Below are 21,013 nucleotides of genomic sequence, written 5' to 3' on the forward strand. Positions count from 1 at the left end.
TCAGAAGTCGTGCGGAAAACTAGATCACTCCAACACGGAGGAACATAAAAACCCATCAGTGGGGCCCCCTGCAGCAGTGGGGAAGCTCCCTTTACTGCCGGAGAAATCTAATGGAGCTCAGACCACTGTCTACACTGTGTGTGTCCACCGCTCACGTTCCACTTGGTGGATACTCGTCTACGCGCCGGCTTCGAGGTGTGGAACAACACCGGAACCGAATCAGACCGGAGCTCGCCCCGAGGGGTGGACCCACGGTTCTCGCCGAGCGCCTGAAATGAGCCGAGCGGGAAGGGACAGAGCTTCGTTCCTGGCTGACTGCCTCTCCCACTCGCGGCCGGGGTCATCCATTTGATGGCCATGCACACCGTGCTCACCCAAGTTGCCGGGGGCTTCGGGGAGGAGGCCCCTGGACAGGAGACCCGGGGGGGAAGTGGAGGGAGGAGGCAAGGTTCTCCACCCCCCACCCCTGCCAGGTGCTCCGAGGCCACCACTGTCTTTTCTAGGCTTGCTTACCCGAGCCGAACCTTTCTCCTTGAAACCCGGCAAGCTGGATCTGTCCCCGACCACCTAGACAAGCTGGCTCAAAGCCAAGACCCTCCCTCCATACAGAAGACATCAGGAGGATGCTATGTAATCTCACCTCGTTCACAGGCAAGGCCCCGGGCCCTGGCCTTCTTTTGGGTCATGATCATTGTTTCTGTGGGGATTTGGGCCATGGCTGCTCACCCGCATCTCTGGGGTCCAGAGGGACCTGAGCGCCCACTGGGAGACAGATGTCCATGAGCAGGACCACATTCTGCCCCCACCAGTGGCCCCCAGCACCGAGTGCCCCCTCCCCCAAATTGACAGCTTGGCTTCCCTCCTGTCTGGCTGGAGAGCCGCCTCTACTCTGCCAGCCAGGCCTCCTCTCCAAAAACAGACACCTCGAAAGAGGGGCCGGACCAAGGAGCAGGCCTTCCTGTGGCCGCGACCGGCCCTGGCGCCATCCTTGACCTCACAGGACTGTGCCACCTCCACCACTGGAGGACGAGGCCAGGGAGGGGCCTGAGCCAGCTCTGAGCGGCCCACTACCTCACCTCACCCACTCCCGCCCACTCGCCCCGCGTTCCAGTCCCACGGGCCGTATTGGTGTCCTGCGGCTGCTGTAACTGAGGGCCACAGGCTGGGGGCTTAAACCCGGGAGCTCAGGCTCACCAGCTGGAGGCTGGATGCCCAGGATCAACGTGTCGCAGGGCTGGTTTCCCCTGAGGCCCCACGGCTGGGCTTGCAGACAGCCTCGCTCTCCCCTGTCCTCATAGGGTCGCCCTCTTGACTTGCTTACGTCCTGATTTCCCCTTTTTTATAAGGACACTGCTCACAGTGGATTGCCACCCCCCCCTGCCAGGACCCTCTACTCAGATAAGTTCTCACTTGGAGCTACTGGGGGTTGGGACTGCAGTGTATGAACGTCGGGGGGACGTAACTCCCTCCTGACCTGTGAGCTGTGCCCTCTGCCTGTACCCCCCCTGCTGGCTAAATCCAGCTCATCCTCTAGTGGGAGGCTAAGAGCCACCTCCACAGGGGAGCCCTCCCTGATCCCAGACCACACCGGGCCCCACCACGTGCTCAAGGTCCCTCCTCCAAGGGCAGGACCAGAGGGTCTGCTCTGCTCCCACCGGCCCCACAGAAAGGCACGTGTGTTTCTGGGCACAGTGCAGGGGGTACCCAAAGGCCTGCCCAAGAAACGCTCGTTGAAGGAACACGGGAGTGAGGGATACACGAATGAATGAATGACTCGCCGCCCCATTTCCGCAGCATTCCTTAGAGGAGGCAGCTGGAGGAGCCACGGGTCTCGAGGCTACTCCCCCAAACATCATTAAACCTGAGTCCTGGGGTGGCCTGGAGGGTCCCGGAATACTTCCGTGGGCTTCCAAGTCTGAGGTGTTGTCTGGACTGAAACCTCCCAAGTCTTTCAGGGAGGCAGGGCGGGCCTCCTCGTGCCCATTTTATAGACAAGGAAATCAAGACAGAGGGTGACAGTGACCTGCCCAGGGTGACAAGGCAGAGGACGGCCCGGTGGCTGGGCACTCAGGCTTCCCGTGGCTCCCAGCTCTCCACGTCCACGCCACTGGGCCCCGGGCAGAGCACTCTCCTCTCCGTCCTCGAGGCTCCTCATCTGTGAAATGGGTCACAACAGTGCGCAGGGCACCCAGCCCCGAGGGCAGTGTGGCTCCGAGGAAGCACTCGCCTGCAGCGGAGAAGGAAGGTAAGACTCTGGGGCCCTGGGCCTCCCTCCCGCTGTGCTCTGCGCTCAGCCTTTCCCTGCAAGGCCTCAATTAATCCTCCGAACCATCAGAGATCAGGCTGCCCTCACTGATAAGGGCCCTAAGGCTTGGGTCAGCAGACTTGAGCCTCCGCCTCCAAGCACCCCCACCTCGACACCCCCACCACGCCGCCCACAAGGACCCGGTGGGAACGCCCATGATCTCACCCAGGATTCGGCAGCACCTTCTGTGGTTGGTTAGCTCACCACTGCGGCTGACACCACCAGAGCGGTGAGAACCCCTCAGCAGCTCCCTCAATCAGGGGGACTCAGGGGGTGCTGCACAAGGAGATAACTTGTAATCAAGACAGCCTGCTTTGTGGCGTAATGACTGTCAACTGCACGGTCCCGAGAACCCGGCCCTGGCCTCTATCGGGTTTTGCCAGGTGGACACTTGAGAATCGGCTGGCTTCGTCCCCCTCCGCGGCCAGGAGCTCATCCCGAGAGGCACCCAGTCCCCTCCAGTCCTCTCCCCGCCCCCATCAGCAGGGGCACGACCTCCCCTCCAGTTGAAAGCAATGCACGATGGCAAGAACCAGCAAGTGGGCGACTGACGGAGGCTCCGCCAGCCAGGAACCAGGGCGGCTGGGCTGCACGCTCGATGAGCTCCGGGCACAGACAACTTCCACGTACGAGAGCGTCAAAGGGATAAACTACCCAGGAATAAAATCTAACCAAGGAGGGAAAAAGCCTCCAATGGCAAGGATGAGCGACTCCCTACCTGGGACGCGGAAGGATAATGAACCACAAGGAACACAGGAGACTTTGCAAAACCAGGCTGGAGCATGTGACACCAGACCCAGCAGTCACGGTCCCCAAAGTCCTCGGGCCCCGTAACACCCACCGCCTCGCGCCCTCCTTGCATCTCTCAGAGCGACATATTGAAACCATCATCTGGACCCAGTGGGTCGTAAAATCAGCTGAGTGTGACCGGCACATTTCTCTAATGAAAGGAAACGGAATAGAAAAGGTCAATGTGTTTCACTTACGGAAAACTATGATTTCATGGATATGAATAAATGGAGGCTTGAACTGGCGTTTCGGGATAAAATGCATTTCTTACCACGGGTCAAAGTCAAATTAAAGTTTAATGGACACTGTCTCAGCTTACAGCTTCTTGACCATGTGCTGATCCCAAAAGAACCTCGTCAAATTCTCCCTCCTAAGCACACAAAGTCAGGTAAGACTGTGCAAGCCATGGCTGGGGGTCCCTGTTCTCACCATACCTACCCCGAAGCATTGTACTGGTGACAGGGTGAGACCCTCTGAGCAAACATCAGGGGACAGCGGCCACCAGGGAAGAGACGGGGACAGGACGATGAGGAGGAAGGCTCAACCAGCCCACACCTGTCCAAATCACCCATCCTCACCCAGGTTAAGGACCCCACCTTGGGGGGCGCCTGGGTGGCTCGGTGGGTTAAGCCGCTGCCTTCAGCTCAGGTCATGATCGTAGGGTCCTGGGATCGAGCCCTGCATCGGGCTCTCTGCTCAGCAGGGGGCCTGTTTCTCCCTCTCTCTCTGCCTACTTGTGATCTCTGTCAAATAAATAAATAAAATCTTAAAAAAAAAAAAAAAAGGACCCCACCTTGGAAAGATGCAAGGGCACTGACGCAAGGTGGAGAGAAACTGACAAGCTCGGGCTCTGCTCCCAGCCCACACTGTTTTTCCAAACTGCTGGATGGACACAGAATCCACATGCCACGGAATCCGCCCTTGACAAGTGTGCGACTCAGTGAGTGTCAGGATATTCGCCGGCAGTGAAGCCATCACCAGGAACATCTTCACTACCCCAGAGAGAAACCCTGCACTAGCAGACGTGTCATTAGCAGACACGCCCCATCCCCCCCCCGCCCCGCAAGCCCATTGCAAACACTAATTACTACTTTCCTCTGTGGATTTGCCTATTCTGTACACTTCCTAACTGTGGATTCACACAACACGTGGCCCTTTGTGTCCTGTTGTCAAGGCCCGTCCCTGTTGCGGCTACTATCAGTGCCGCAACTATTCCTTTTTACTGCCGAATAGTATTCCACTGTACCGACACACCGCATTGTGTCTACGAGTTCGTCTGCTGAAGGGCATTTGGGTTGTTCATGAGCCGAGTGTCAACAGAACCCTTCCACAAACATACATCTCCTTCGGCGACAACACTCATACCCTGGATCAGATATAAGCCAGCTAAGTGTGTACTGACAAGATAAATTCTTTTTTTTTTTTTTTCTTTTTCCAAGGGATCTGCTAAGCAAGAAAATTAGGAGCAGCCTAAAAGCCGGGCTCTAAGAGAGAAAAACTAAATAATTGTAGAAACGTGCAATGAGGCCCCAGCAAAAAATAAAATAAAAGCAAAGCCCAGCTGCACACAATAAGATTGAAATTCTGCGTGCTGCTCCAACAAAATTTCAAATCATTAAAATCTCATTATACTAATAATATGTTTTCTAGTTAGACTTAACTAAAACACTCTTCCCTAACAAAGTGCAGACATTCTCAGAAGCAGCAGCAGAGCTCGATGCTGGAAGATGACAGCTCCTGGGGCACTGTCTTCGGTCCGCGGCTGCAAATGCCTGTAAGCTACACCTGAGCAGGGGACAGGCAGAAATTACAACCGCCGTAAGGGACGAGCTTCCAGGTCCCGAGCTCCCACCCCCTCACCTAAGTTCCTGTCTCCTCTCAGTGTCCTGCCCATTTACCGCCAGCTAGTCCCCTGGTCTTTCCCTGCACATCTGCTGTATGTGATGAGCAACACGGCGAGCTGGGGAGTGGCAGTGGGGGCCATAAGGACAGCTAACACCCATGGAGGGCTTGCTTCCTATGCCTGGCCAGGGCAATTCCCCCAATACTGTATTATCTGGATTTTCAAACTAATGGGGAGCCCGGGTGTCTGGTCAGTTCAGCGTCTGCCTTCCGCTCGGGTCATAATCCCGGGGTCCAGGGATCAAGCCCCACGTCGGGCTCCCTGCTCAGCGGGGAGCCTGCTTCTCCCCTCTCCCTCTGCCCCTCCCTCCCGCTCGTGCTCTCCCTCGTTCTTGCTCTCGCTCGCTCTCAAATAAATAAATAAATAAATAAAAAGATCTCCAGACACATAGAAACACGTAAAGAACTTGACACTGACATCTGTCTACCCTCCTGCCTTAGCGTAGAGTCCACACTAACACTTTCCTGTAACTGTTTCATTATGTATCCACGCATCCTCTCTCTACCCAGCAATCCATCCGTATTCCTCTCCTCCGGCTACCCTAACAAGTTACCACCAATGTGGTGCCTTGAAACAACACAAATGTAGTATCTTATAGTGACGGGGGGCCAAAATGGCTGGAATCAAGGCGTCTGCAGGGCTGTGTTCCTTCTGGAAGGTGTAAGGAGAATCTGTTGGCTTTCCATCTTCTAGAGGTGCCCAGAGCCCTTGGCTTCCGGCCCCACATCACTCCACTGACACATCTCTTCCCCTTACACTGACTCCCCTCCCTCTTATAAGGACCTTGTGTCTACCTGGACCCTCTAGAATAATGTCCCCATCTCAAATTCCTTAATCACATATGCAAAGTCCCTCTGACTGTGGAAGGAGACGGAGTCACAGGTTCTAGGTACCCAGATGCGGACATCTTTGGGGGCCAGTAATCGACCTCCCACACCGTCTTATCTTGTGTGCATTTCAAAGTGAGGTGCACACAGAGATACCCTTCCCTCTAAGCACACGTATCACTAACTGGAGTTCAGTCTTTATTTATAATTCTTATTTTCTTTTGAGTTAAAGTTCGCATACAATGAAACGCAGACTTTTTTTTTAAGATTTTTTATTTATTTGTCAGAGAAAGGGGAACAGAGCACAAGCAGGGGGAGCGGCAGGCGGAGGGAGACGCAGGCTCCCCGCTGAGCAGGGAGCCCGATGCGGGACTCGATCCCAGGACCCCGGGATCATGACCTGAGCCGAAGGCAGCCGCTTAACCAACTGAGCCACCCAGGTGTCCCAGACTTCCATTTCTTGAGTCCATATCTCAGATTGGAACTGCTGAGTCATGGGGAGTGGGGGACGGGAAATGGTGCATGTTTAGTTTCTAAAGAAACGACCGAATTGACTTCCTAAGCTTGCAGCCCCCCGTTCCAGCCCCGGAACGACTGAGAGCTCCAGCGGCCCCACATCCCCACCAAGGCACGGGTGACCATGTCAGCTGTCCCGGTGGGTGTGGACTGTATCTGGTTCTCCTCTCTGTGGTTCATTTCCTGGATAACTAAGGATGCCTTTCTAGAGGCATACCGGCCGGCCGTACATCTTTGGTGGGACGTCTTTCCGGACCTTTTATCTGTTCTTTTATTGGGTTTTGTCTTTTGTTTTAATCACCAGGCTGTGGGAGTTCTTTATAAATCATGGACGCCAGTCCTTTCTCAGACATATGTTTTAGGAATTGTGAGAACAGGGAGTTACAATAAGAAACATATATGTTGGGGGGCGCCTGGGTGGTTCAGTGGCTTAAAGCCGCTGCCTTCAGCTCAGGTCATGATCCCAGCGTCCTGGGATCGAGTCCCACATCGGGCTCTCTGCTCAGCAGGGAGCCTGCTTCCTCCTCTCTCTCTGCCTGCCTCTCTGCCTACTTGTGATCTGTCTGTCAAATAAATAAATAAAATCTTTAAAAAATAAAAAAATAAAAAATAAAAAAAAGAAACATATATGTTGGGACGTCTGGATGGCTCAGTTGGTTAAGCAGTTGCCTTTGGCTCAGGTTATGATCCCAGCGTCCTGGGATGGAGTCCCACATCAGGCTCCTTGCTCGGCAGGGAGCCTGCTTTTCCCTCTGCCTCCGTCTGCCAGTGCTCGCTCATGCGCTCTCTCTCTCTCTGACAAATAAATAAATAAAATCTTTAAAAAAAAAAAAAGAAAGAAAGAAACATATATGTTTCGGTTTCATCCCAGTTCCTGGCCCAGAGTTCCTAAAACACTAGCAATTTCCTAAGCGATGAGAGAGACAGTTACCTTAGGAAAGGGGCTGGTTGCCAGGGGAACCAACTCTGGGCTTAGAGAGTTGGAACACTTCAACCCTTCCCACCCCTACCCCTAACCCCTCCTCACACTGCCTCCTCTGCCTCTCTTCCGTGAGGCTGCTCCTGAGTGCACCCCGGCATGGGAGCTGGCGAGATGACGAGCAAAAGGCTTTCCCGACCTCTGTGAATCACGCCAGCGAATTAATTCATGGACCCGGAGGGACAGGGTCACGGGAGCCTCTGACTTGTAACCGGTGGTCAGCAGCACGGGTGAGGACCCGGACTTTCAACTTGTGTCTGAAGGGTGGCGGGCAGTCTTGTAGGGCTGGGCCCCTAACCCGTGGGCCCAACAACACTGTCTCGCAGTGGACGCTGTCAGAATGAAGCTGAATTATAGGCCACCCAGCTGGTAAGAACCCCCACATCGGGACTGATGTCGGAGCCACAGCTGGTGATCGGAGGAGAACGGCTACCAGAATCCTTGAAGACTTTCTCCCACTCCACAGCATGACTGGGTCCAGTTTAAATTACATCACTGCGTTTAGTAACTCACATAACCCCCCAATAACCCCAGGGTTAAGTACTCTTTACAGAAGAGGAAACCGAGGCACAGGGTAGGGAAGTACTTCCCCAAGGCCAAAGCCACAAACACAACAAGATTTGTTCAAACCCTGGAAGTTGGGCCCTGAGACCCACGACCCTAACCGCCACCGAGACGGCTTCCTGCTTACTCAGCAAACACACAAAGACCACCTTCCACGGCCGCAGATCGTTTATCATCACTGGGCACTGAGACAACAACCCGGGCAGGTGCATGCAGGACGTGGCGATCCCCGGGGGCAGAGAGGGGCCCCCACCTGCTGGATCAACATAAAGCCGAAGGGCGAAAGGGCTCGGGCCCAGAGGGACAGCGTTTGTGAGGGCCCCAGCCAAGGCAGATGGGGAGGGCGGGGCTGGCCGATGGTGGGGCAGGAGACAGAGTGAGACGGAGTGAGCGAGGATCCGGGCTGTAGCCTCCGGGGGTCTGTCTTCTGTCCGTAAAGGCCAACGAGTCCGTGCAGCACAGAGTGGATCTCACCCGTGTTCTCCGGAGCGCCTTCCTGCCCCCGTGGCCGAGCGCATCGCCAGCGGCAGAAGAGAAAGCGGCTTTACCGCGGACCAGCTGGGACGATTACTCACAAGTGAATCACCTCTCCGGGTTGCAAGGCTGTGCACCCCCAAGCCCGGCTGCTGGGGGGTTTTAATCTCCCCGCCTGGCGGTGTGACCTCTGCAAGGGCTCTCGCTTCTCTGTGCCCCTGTCTGCTCATCCGCAAAATGGGAACAAGCACATAGCACCCACTTTCCTGCCTCGGGTGAGCCTGAGAGGAGGTCATGCATGCGGCGTGGGCACCATGCCTGGACCGTCACAAGGGCCCCACGCGGCTTAGCCATGAGCTTGGCCGATGGAGACGATATTCTGGCTTTTTTTTTTCCCTTTGAGTTTTTTCCCCTCACTTCTCTGATGATCTTCTATCGATCCACTATCAAGTAGGGACTCGTTCTGGCTTTGAAACACAGCATTAATTTTCAAAACGAGAAAAAAAAGAGATGGCTGAAACCTTGGGGAAGGGTTCCCCTAAATCCCGCCGGTATGAACCATGAGCTACAAACACCGCAGGCGCGGGGTTCCTCTCTCCCCGCGGACGCGACGACGCTCTCTGTCCGCCTACGCGGCGGTGCCCGCCCGGTTCTGGAGGATGCCGCGGTGCCGAGGGAAGCAGTGGACACAGAGCGCGACTACGGTTCCCCTGAGAGCCCGGCAGCTGCTTCCGGGAGGCCTGGATTCACAGAGTCAGGGCACGTCTGCTCCCTCCTTCCCTTCTTAATAACCGACTGAGAGAGCAAAGCCTAGATCCTTTGCAATTACAAGTCTTCAACCGAAAGTACGAATGTGCGTCACTTTTTCAACAACAGGCATATAAACCATTCAGAGGGCCTTACTCGGGGGAAACCAACGTTCGCGACGGATTCTGGTTGCCCTAAGAAGTAAATGTTCAAAGACCCAAACCAAGAACGTTTTGCCAAATGCCTGAGCTGAAATGAGTTCACATTCGACTACTCACACGAAAGCGTAGAACTGCTTTGGGTTTGCCAGCTGTTCCAAGGATCTGAGCTGGCGAGGACACACCATCGGAGGCCGAGGTGGCCAAGACTCCCTCCTGCTGCTGAGCTGGTCTCCCTCCCCAGGGACGCGGTGTCCGACTCAGACATACCGACTGCTTGGCAAACGCAAGGAACCTGCCGTTTCTCTGCAGCTCACACCTCGCCGGCACAGGCATGGTGCCTCCTGATCACACTGGGCCAGAAGAAGGAGACCCCCAGCATCCCTCACTTGCCTGTTTTGTTTTTTTTGTATTTTTTTAAGATGTTATTTATTTATTGGACAGACAGAGATCCCAAGTAGGCAGAGCAGCACGCAGAGACAGAGGAGGAAGCAGGCTCCCTGTGGAGCAGAGAGCCCAACGTGGGGCTCCATCCCAGGACCCTGAGATCATGACCTGAGCCAAAGGCACAGGCTTTAACCCAATGAGCCACCCAGGCGGCCCCAAATGCCTGTTTTTAAAGAACTTATGTAACTTTGTTACCAGCAGCCACCTAGCTGCTTCCTGGAACACAATGAGAAAGCAGCAGCCAGGGCTGTTGAAACAGCGTCCGTCAGAATCAGCGTTCTTTCCCCGAGAAGCCCAGACACAGCCTCGGGATCCTTCTTAACACAGGGGCACGCAGTCATCACAAACCCAGCTGAGTTTGCTCTCAAGGGGAAGCCGCCTTGCCACCCCTGCTCTGCCACTAGCCGAGCAGCTCTGGTGTCCGTGTCAATGGCCTACTTGCCAACATCACCACTGCCTGAGCTCTCCCCCAAATCGCTGGTAGGGCTTCACCTCCTTCAGCGCAGGTACCCTCGCACCGCCTGAGGGCGAGCACCACCGGGCTCCACGCGAGTCCCATGGGGAAAGAGGCTCGGGGACGACGCAGCAGGACCCGACCAGCAAGAAGGTGGCCGACCGCCGGCTGGGCCCCCCGCCCACAGCCACCCCATGGAACACGCTGCCTTTCTGGGGAACAGCGAGGACACACCAGCTCGGAAGCACAGAGCCACTTGCCCACCTCCCCACTTCTCTACCTCACAAATGAGCAAGGGAGGCACCCACGGAGCCTCAAAGGGGTTCCCGCAGCCCCGACCCTCAGAGCAGGTAGAACAATCAAGGATTCCCCCCGCTCCCCTGGACCCATCCCGTGACTCCCAGGGGCCGTGAGCCCGGCAGACGATGCTAGAACCTGCGGCTCTGTTAGAACGAGAAAGCAGCTCTCTTCTGAGCACGTGTCACCAAGAAGAGTCTCAAGGATGCAAAAGCTCCCAGAAACTTCTAGGGTGGAATGCGTTGCATGGTACGCTCTTTACCCCCACAGCTATTAGTGCAGAAAAGGGGATTCACCCCACTTTGCCAACACGTTTGCAGCGGGCCCCTCGGCTCATAACCTGTCCTTCAGCCCCACGTACTATAATACATAGCAAATACACTCCCTAGGAAGTACAGTGATTTTGCGTCTGAAACCTAAAAAGTGTACAGCGGAGGCAAAGAGAAAACAGGCTTCCTTAGGGCACGTCTTTTATGTGATGGAACCGCCTACTTAGAAACCGGAGAATCAGTAGGCAACATTACCTGCCCTGTGCCGACCGCAGCAGGCGGAAATCAATCCCACGGAGCACTTGAAAACCGCTCACAGCACGCGCTTACCCACTTACATCTTATAAACATCCCTTAATTATTCTGACGACCGGACAGGGAGCGGGATGGTAAGCTAACTTCGGGACGTGCGATAAATATTCATTCCAGGGAGCAGAGACCGGAATTCAAAGCAGAGCCCGGCTAATGAGCGTGGGGTTGCCAGGGCGACCCGACTCCTAGGGGACCACACAGGGACAGCCAAGATGCTAGGAGAACCACACAGAGTTAGCTGCTCTTAAAGAGGCCGTCTCAGGACAGAAAGGTAAGGGACGTCAGAGTCACAGCTCTGCGCCCGGAATCGGTTTCCCTTTCTTACCAAAGCAAAGATGCCAAGGGACTCTGGTGGGCCACCAAGAACAAAAGCCCAGTTTGGTACAAATTGATGTGCCCACGTGGGTTTCTCTTGTAAATGTCCCCCCACTCCCCCGCCACCACCAAACATCCACGGAACAAAGAGGAATCAGGCTGGGTTTGAAGATTGCCATCAGGCTAATAATCAAAGGAAACTTCACAAAGCTCCCCTGAACGCCACTTCCTCTCCGCCAGACAGAGGAAAAGCAGAACCGTGGTTTCCAGTGATTTCCACCCCACCGCCCCCAAGGAACACGCTGCAATCCAGGAGGTGAGCAGAGACCCTGCACTTCCTGCCCCACAGCGAGCTGCCCCCCCGCGGTCAGAAGCAGCTCCAGGAAGAGGCATTTGGGTCTCGGGAAAGGGACCGCTTCCCGGCTTCTCTCCTCCGCGACAGGCTCTGCGGAGAACCTCACGGGCCCGATGGATCCAAATAGGACCTACACGGGCTTCTCTTAGGACAGACCGTTCCAGAACTCACCACGTACGTGGCCCTCCTCACCTACTCACATCCCTCCATGGGCTCACCAGCCACTCTTTGCCTTCTCACAGATGAAGAGGCCGACTGACCTTAAACATGACCTACACTCGATGTTCCAAGGGTCCCAGCCAAGGCGATCCCATGAGCACCCGGAAATGGCAAAGACTTCCAAGAGCCCTGCGTGCCTGCCCAGAGAGACCAAACTCATTACAAATCCTTTTCCTGTGTGTTGCCACAAAGAAACGCACTATTCCGTTTTTATTTTTAAAAGGTAAACCAGAAGGCTGTTGAGATCTGCTATAAGAGCATGGAGAAGTCATGTCCCAGTTGGCACAATGTCCCGGACCGGCTGCAGACTACCACGGACAGGCCCAGGTGCAGGGGCCGGGCCCCGCGGATGCCTTGCCAGGCACAGGAGCTGGCGCCTGGGCAGAGAAGGCCGCCTCGGCTACTCTGTGTTCCTGCGAAGTGTCTTCATTCTTAGAGGGGAGGGGCCACGCCGCAGCAGCTCCCTCGGCACTGGGGGGTGGGGGGCGAGACACTGCCTGGGGAAGGCCACCTGCACCTGCCCGCCCCCCCCCCACTTCCTCACGGTGGCCCGCTCCTGCCCACTGCACCCACAGCACCCACTGCGGCCTCCAGACCTTCTAAAGGAACACCCATCGCGGCTGACCACGACCCACACGCCACACCACAGCCCAGCTGCCACGAACTGCCCGCCCTTCTCGAAAAGGGGCTAGTGGGGTCTCCTCCAGTGCCCCGGGAGGGAAGCCCCATACTCGACCCCCTCCTCTGGCTGATTCCCAGCCATCCTTTACATGCAACCAGGGCCCCCCTCCTCCAGCAAGAACCCAGAACCACGTTCAGGTTGTGTGTCCCACGCCCCGCCAGGTCGCGGTCACCAGCTCTGAGGACGAGCCTGGCGCCATCCCTGCCCCACCACCAGCTCCCCGCCTGCCAGGCGAGCACCCGGAGAGACTCCTCCACCTGCGTCCTTAGGCCCCAGGTCCGGGCACCCCCTTCCTCTGCTGTCCTGGAAGAGAGGAGCAGCCTTCACCGCCCCCTTTGGGCGGTTCTGGCCACATTTCCTCCGAGCTTTCATGGAAAATTCAAAACCTTGTATCTTCTAGGTAGCAGCTCTCACCCAGACTCCCCCCTCTAGGAATCTGTCCCCCTCAGGATTGAACCCACTCACCAGGAGGCCGTGACCAGTGCCCAGGGCCGGGGGTGCCCCATGGATTCTCCCTCTCCCTTCGAAGAACCGAACAGAGAGCCCCAGCTGCTGAGCCCCAGGCCTGGGGTCCCAGAGTAGCTTCCCCACCCCCGAGGGCTCCTCGGTCTTCCCCTGGAGTTCCGGAGACCACCCAGGAAGGGAGCAGCCGGCTTGTCCACGCTGCCTGTCCACGCTGCTGTTCTTATCGACGATGTTAGGGGACACCCACAGCATTTCCGGCCAATGTCCCCGGGGGGCAGAATCACCCCCAGCTGAGAACCACCGGTTTCAACCAGTGAAGTGGCTACTGGCTCCAGTTATGTTCTCTCAAGGACAAAGTGAGGGGGAAAGTCTCTCCTGCGTAGACTTTGCCGTTAGTTAAGAGTGTCCGTGTCGCAGGACTCAACCACAGAACATCTCCGTGCAGTACTACTGCATCGGGTCCTGGGATTACGGAGCAGCGTTCAAGTGGGCTGCGCGGGGCTCCACGCAGCGTCGACACAGCAGAGGGCTCTGTAAAAGTCACCGTGATCACAGGGGTTGACAGGGTGGTGCAGAGAATACTCTCTCCTGCGCGTTATTGAAGAAAGGAAGCATAATCACGTCAACCCACAGGGCAAGGTCACGGCCGCCCCGTGATCCCTTGAGATGCAGATCCCCAGGAAGGGCACCACGAATACTGTGCTCATTGATCGGTGCTTCTGCACCCAACGCTGGGAAGACGACCCAGGAAAGAAGCAGAGGACCGCATAGACCGGGAGCAAGGCCCTGCAGAAGGCTCGTCGGGGAAAGGATCCGCAGCTAAGTGACACGGAACTTGTAAAATCCAACACTAAGACATCAAACAGCTTTCATTTAAAAACAAGCCAAAGATGTGAACAGACAGCACCTCACCAAAGGGGTCGTACAGTCGGCGCACGCGCACACGAACAGATGCTGGAGGCCTGCAAGTCATCAGGGGACGGGAAACTAAGTCCGCCTGAGAAAAGGACATTTACAGGGGCACCTGGGGGGTTCAGCTGGTTAAGCGTCTGCCTTCGGCTCAGGTCATGATCCTGGGATCCTGGGATCCAGTCCCGCATCGGGCTCCCTGCTCAGCCGGAATCTGCTTCTCCCTCTAGCTCTCACCCTGCTCGTGATCTCTCTCTCTCTCACTCTCTCAAATAAATAAATAAATCTAAAAAAAAAAAAAGAACATTTACAGAAACAAATAAAAAAACAGTCAGAGAACAGGAACTTCCTAAACATTTCCTTCCTCGGAGCAAAGGAGGGACAGAGCCTCCAGGTTGGGCTCTGGTCGCTGCTGTCTGGGATGAGGGCAGGTCCTCAGTGCAGAGGACGGGGGAGGCCCCCCACGGGGCCCCTCCCATCCAGGGCCAGCCTGGCCCCGGAGCTGGTTGCACCCCTCTAGGGAGAGTTGACAGGGCAGCTGCAGCGCCTGGGGTGCCCCTGGCCCCACCTCCAGGCCTGCTGCGTCTCTGGGGCCTTCCATCTGAGGTCACAAGGGGGACCTGGTGAGGGGAGTCTGTCCAAACCAGCTTTTAGTAAGTTGCTCCGCGAAGTCCCCGGGCCTTCTAGGGGAGCCGTGGGCTCGTTAAGCGTTCTTCCCACCCGTTTCCGACATCCGCAGTTAGTCACAGTTCTGTTTTCTAAAGCAGGCCACCACGTGACCCGAAGTGGTTCCCTCCCGGAGCCCATCAGCCTGAATCACGCCGCGAATTCAGCCACGCGCGCTTCCTGCATTCGTTCCTCCCAACCCCAGGGCAACGCATTTCCTAAAACGATCTCGGCTGAAGATGACAGGACGTTCACCCCACGTGTCCCTCCGCGCCTTGTCACAACCACGAGTTCTGCTGATCCGGGTGGAGTCCAAGGCCTGCAGGCTCCCCGAATCCCTGACCTCCCTGAACCTTCACACCCTCCCTTACAGGGGCCTCGCCACCGCCCAGGCTCCCCAACTCACCGTCAACTTTCTAACAAAAAGGAAAACGAAACCGCACGGCACCTGACAGCACCCAGCGACCTCTGAGCACCCACCCTTTTCCTGATGGTTCGGTGGTAGGCAAATGCGCGTCAGCCCCGCCTCACAGAGCGCGCCAAGAGCACAGAGCTCAGGAGGGCAGGCGGCCAAGGCAGCAGGCCTGCTGGAGGGCTGACAACTCTCCGTTATTAGGATCTCATCAGCCAGCCTCTGCCTCTCCGCTGCCCACTTCCCAGAAGACCAGCGGGAAGCCCTTCCCAGCCCAGCCTCAAAACCTCCACCCCACTCCTGCATCTGAGCCCAGTTAGGGGTTTTCAGCCTTCTGTTCATATGGGGGAACCCCAAGCAGGCCAGGCAGCCGAACTTTGAGAACCGAGGCATGGGGAGCCAGCTAACTCACGCACAAAAGCAACAACAGCACTACTGCAAGCGCCTTGGCCCTTCTGCTGTCTTCATGTCCCCGCTGCTCATCACAGGATGCTCTGGTACCGGGATTCCCGGTGCACCAGTCAGACCAGACTGGCCCACAATGCACTAGACACACACGAGCTCCTAGAAGTAAAGACAAGAAGCATTTCCCTTTGGGCCCGACCCATTATTCAGGCTCGCGTTCTTCGTATTCCAAGGGCGCAAACGGCACCCATAAAAAGCCGTGACAGTCCAGAGCATTCCGCCGCCTTGCTAGTCAGTGACAAATTTCTTTCACCGGTTCCTTCTGATCCCAACCCAAGCGTGACCTGCTCTGGGCCCTTCTCGACCCGCCTACGCCTTCGCACGTTCCTCAGAGCGCTCGGTATCCTCGTGCTCTGGTCCGTGTGCTCGTCACAGCCGACGCCCCGTTCCCGGAAGGCAGGAGCCTGGCCCGCATCCCTTCTCCCCAGGCCGAACAAACTGGGACAGGGAAGCGGCATTTCTGTCAGTAATTGTTCCAAGTCCCCAAGGGGACCTGAAATGACTTTTAGTGAGGGCGACATCGCGACAGCTGAGGACACACATCACCGAGGCAGCAGGAATGACACAGAAGAGTGACTGTCATTTATCATTTGATAGGAAACACATATAAGCCAGTTTGGGCCCTTAAATCGTAACGTAAGGCTTGCGAGAGAGGAATGGCCAATTTGTTCTGGGATGTCTGGAAGCCCCAAAAGGGTGACAAGGCCCTACCCACAGGGAACTGAATCAAGTCATTTGGTAAAAGCTTCCCTGATGGGAGATGCCAGGGGACACACCTCCCCCCCAATAAAAATCCCCGAGGGGAATGCGTGAGGGTATGCACTTCCCCACGCGGCCCTAGGAACTCCCAGGTCCCTTGGAGAGATGAATGGAGATCAGTGTCCCCGTGGGTATGCATCCTTGGGGTTCACTCAACCTGGAGCTACCAGGAGACTTTCTGGGGCGTGTCAGCCTCCGTGGTTTCAGGAAACCAGTCCACACGTCCCTCTCCCTGCCCTTTCTTCCCCGGACACGGCCAGAGGCCAGCCTTCTCCCCCACCTGCCTTATCTCGGCAGCCTCTTCCGCTCCCTCCTTCCTCCCAAGCACGACTCACCCAGACCCATCCGGAATCTGCCCCAGGGGAGGAATCTCCCGGCCTGAACAAAGGGAAAATTCAGGAATGCGGTCCTCAAAGAGGCAGCCCACAGCAGTGTATTTAAAACACACACAGGCCGGCAGAAGGTCCGGCCCTGGCAACTCTGAGAAAACTTTAAAACTGTAAAAGGAGGCAGGTAGTTTTTTAGAATGATTTTCCCAAGCACAAAAGTGGGAGGGGAGCTCTGCCGCCCTCGGTCGCGGCACCCCCACCCCCACCCCGGCCCGTGGCTTGCACAAGCTGCGCCCCTTTCCTTCCTCCCGGCTCCAGGGCGAGGGCCGTGTCCCCCTCAGGGGCTCCCGCCCCCAAAACACCAACCCGGCCCCTGGGCCGCGCCCAGCCAGCCCGAAGTGGCCAGTAAATGCTCAGCGCGAGGAGGGTCACACGCAGGGCTGAGGGCAGTGGGCCCGCAGGCGGGGCTGCTCTCGAGCCGGGCTAAGCCGACGGCGACTCCGGCGGGCGGGGGCGCGGGGGAGGGGGGCGACCCGGGCTCTCGCTCCAAGTCCCCCTTCCGCACCAGCGGCCATCTGCAAACCGCCGGGGAGGGGGCGGCCGGGCCGCGAAGACCCCCCCGCCAGTCTTCAAAGGTCTCGGCAGCAGGAAGGAGCGAGGGTCAAGGGCGCTCCCGAAGGTCACGGCGGCGCGCCGCGCGGGGTCGGCGGGGGTGGGGGGTGGCGGGGACCCGAGCGCGCAAGCCGGGGAGTCACCCCGGCGAGGCCGTGCGGGGACGCGTGGTCCCGGCAGAGCTCGGGGACGCGCGCGCGCGGGGCCCGGAGGGGGCGGGGGCGCAGGGGCCGCGGGCGCGGGGCGGGGAGCCACCCCAACGGGGCGCGGGGACGCCTGCGCGGCTGCAGGCCGGGGCCGGCGCGCTCACCCTCCTTGGCCTTCTTCTTCCTCGCCAGCGTGCCGCCGAGCTTGCCCAGGAACGACTCGTCCTTCTTCATCCTGTGGGGCCGCGGGGTGGGCGAGCGCAGCGGCGCGGAGGACATGGGCGGCGCGGGGCACAGCGGCGGGCGCAGCGCGTGTGGGAGCCGCCCGGGTCGCCGCCGCCGCCGCCGCCCGCTCGGCCGCCCGGGGAGGGGCCCGCGGGGCCCGGCCCCAGCGCCCGCCCCCGCCCCGCGCCCGCCCCGCGCCCGCCCCCGCCCCCGGCCCTGGAGCCGCAGCCGCCGAGGTCCGCGCCGTCCCGGCTCTGCCACTTCCAGCCCCCCCGGGACCGCGCGTCCGCTCCCCTCCGAGAAGTGAAGGGGCTCGGTCCCGAGGGCCGCGTGGGACCGTCCCCCCGGGCTCCCTGCGACCTTTCGTCCTACACGTTTGAGCCCTGCGCCCGCGGGCTCCGGTGATGGTGCCGAGGCTCCTGCGAGGAGCGCGACGACGTGCGTCAAACAACCGCAGGGATGGGTCATTTCACTTGCTGAGCTTCTGCCCAGAACCGGGCCTGGGGCCGGGGGAACCCCCGTGAACGGTCCCCACCCTTAAGAAGCGGCGGTGTGGTGGGCCCCGCCGCCCCTGGGCGCCCTCCGAACACTTTGCCCGGTCCCAGGGGAGCTCGGGGTGTTTCCCAAGAGGAGATGTGAAGGCCCAGGAGTTCGGGCTGGCCTGGATTCAGGGCCAGGTGTTCAGGCAGAGAGAAGAGGGCAACCAGAGGGAACAGCGACCAGGCTCCAGGGAGGGCAGAAGGGAAAACAGGGCCGGGCAGGGCTTGTACATGCTGGAAGCCGAGCGGAGAAAGGGTTTTCCGGTTGGGATGATGCGATCAGATTTGGGTCTACCTATCTGATATGGCAGACACCAGGACCGTGGGTGGACGGGTAAGGGGGGAGCCTGGGGTACCCGTTCCAGGCCCTGGGTGACTTAGGAGGGAGGTGAACAGATCCCCGGTGACACAAGTGGAAGGAGCCCCAGACTAGGAGTCAGAAGAATTAAGGCTGTTTCCCGCTGGGCCAGGGCTGAGGGGTGAGGTCAGGCTGAGACTGGGGGTCCCCTGGGAAGGACAGGAGAGTCTGGGTCCCAAATGTGGTTCAAGGGTGAACGTTCTCCTCTGTGCCCGCTCAGTGCCCACCACACTAACTCCTTCCGCACCATTCAGCAAAGGTCAGTGTTGTCCAGTGGGTGCCAAGCCCTGTCCTACCGTTGGGAGTGCACAGACCACAGGGACAAAGACTTGCCCTCCAGGACAGCACAGGCAACCTGCGGTGACACAGGACTCACTGGCCATGCAGTTAGGAACCCAGTGAAGTGGGAGAGAAGAGGCTTGCGGGGGTAGGGCCATCTGACCTGGCATGGGGTAAAATCACCCTTGACCTTTGTGCAGTAAAGGGAGAGAAAACTCAGCAGACAGAGGGAGAGGGATGGGGAGAGAACGCTGAGTAAGGACAGGCACCTGGGGGTGTGAAGGGACAAGAAAAAAGGCACATGGCCTGGTGTGGTTTGAGCATTTGGGGTGGGGAAGAACAGGATCATGCCCCATTCGGAGAGCCCCAAGGCCCTGAGAGGGTCTGAGCAGAGGCCTGTCCTGTTGGACTGATGCCGAGGGTGGATGGAAGCAAAAGCCAGGGCCAGAGAGCAATTCGGAAGCCCCTGAAACAGGCCAGCCCCGAGTCTCCAAGGCCAAGTACCAAAGTGGTACCAGAGGGAAGGGACAGACAACAGTGAGCTTTGAGGGTTGCAAACCACGACATGTGGAAAATATTTGGATGCCGGGGTCAGGGAGAGCGGAGGGCCAGAGGTCTCGAGGCTTCAGAAGGCGCCACTGGGGGTGTCTCTAGCCAGGCTGGGGAAAACACAGAAAGGTTGCAAACTGCTTTATTGACATCCCAGTGGCATAGTTCGGCTAGACAGTGCTCTCGATCCTGGAGGGATGCTGTCATCGAGGGCGGGGCTCTCTGGCCCCTTTGAGAAGCTGATGTACAGAACGGACAGTTTAAAGAAGGGCACCCAGATGTCCCACACTGCCTTGGGAGGCCCACAGACACCCTCTCCCTCCGGCTGCTCTCAGCACAGCCCCAGGACCCGGGGGAGCGCAAAGGTAGTGTGGAAAGGAAAACAGAGCAGAGCCATGCTCCTGAGCCCCCAGAACTGGCAGCAGAGGGACAGTCCTGTGCCCGTCCCCGCCGGTAATCAGTTGTATGAATAGTTCATCAGTGCGTCCAACTTCCCAGCAAATGCACAGAACTTACAATCTTCCCTTTTTAACTGCTCCTATGAACACCACAGAGACGTGCAGAATCCTACTTTTAAAAATATCATTACACCATGAACGAATTTCTCTAGAACACACCTGAGCCTGACGATGCCCACCTGTTTCAAGCAGGACTACTCACGACAACCAAGTGATTCCTAGTTCCTCGAGGAACTCCACTGGGCCTTACGTGACCGTGGGGTTCCTGGCATGCTGTAGAAATCGTTTGTATAGAAACATGATCATATATTACCGAGAAATCCCTGCAAAGCAAAGACTTCTCGGTAAGTTTACGATCACTCCCTTTTCTGCAGAGCAACGATGTGTACATTCACACACGCTGTTTGTCCCTTGCACGTTCTGGGCTGGAGAAGGGGATGATCTCTTATTAAAGGCAGCTTTGAAGATTATCTTAAATTACTGTGTGAGTTGCAATGGCTTGTCTCGTGTGCATCTCAGACAGCAGGTCAAACACTAACTTGATGGCTGTGGATTGATTTATATTTTTTTTCAGGGTTGGATAAAGGAGGGACAATGATACAACTCCTTCCCCCCCCCAAATTCTCCTCAATTCCTGGCCTGGCTCTGGGGATTTTACACAGTGTTCCCTCCACAGTCATCTAACCAAAACGACTTTCCAAATCGGTTTATAGAGCAGCAAACATCAATATTCACTTGAAGATTAGAAAGTGTTGGTTTTTAATTAAAAAGAGAATTTAACAAGAAGCTGAAGTGTGACCTTCACTCCTGTCCTCATCAACTCCGTCTTCCACGTCTTAGCACGTTACAGAAGGATAGCCCACCCTGTGGCTCTGCACACACTTTACATTGGGGAATAATTAGGAAAATCAGATTATGAGCAGCTGCCCCTATCGAAGAAAACCATTTGATTTGGAGTTTGAAGTGTGGCTTCCAAAAAGGCCAGTTCCTTATACACTTAATGAAGGACAAGGAGCAAACATCTCACGAGGGCCGTAATTCCTGGCCACGCACTGGGCCCCACGCCGCGTGCTCTCGATCAACCCAATCACGCGCATGCCTGCCGATCTTGCTATCTTTCCCATAAATGGACAGGCATGCTGGGCAATGCACGCAGATGTAATCTGTCCTAACAACAAAGAGCCTTAAAAGTAATGAGTTAGGAGAATGCAGAAGGTGGTTGGTATGTTT

General features: G+C 57.2%; 1 protein-coding gene across 2 annotated transcripts in view; it reads right to left on the bottom strand.

Moving 5' to 3' along the window:
• PARVB (parvin beta) overlaps positions 1–17,732 on the bottom strand; it is a 93,965-nt gene extending 76,233 nt beyond the window's left edge. For both annotated transcript variants that reach the window (XM_080810009.1, XM_080810010.1), the window contains exon 1: positions 17,540–17,732. In XM_080810009.1, the coding sequence (XP_080666135.1) occupies positions 17,540–17,654 (115 nt within the window). In that variant the 5' untranslated portion in view covers positions 17,655–17,732. The remainder of the gene's footprint in view (positions 1–17,539) is intronic.
• Positions 17,733–21,013: the final 3,281 nt, after the last annotated feature.

This window comes from Martes martes (genome assembly GCF_963455335.1).
Source record: "Martes martes genome assembly, chromosome: 8".
Lineage (NCBI taxonomy): Eukaryota > Metazoa > Chordata > Mammalia > Carnivora > Mustelidae > Martes > Martes martes.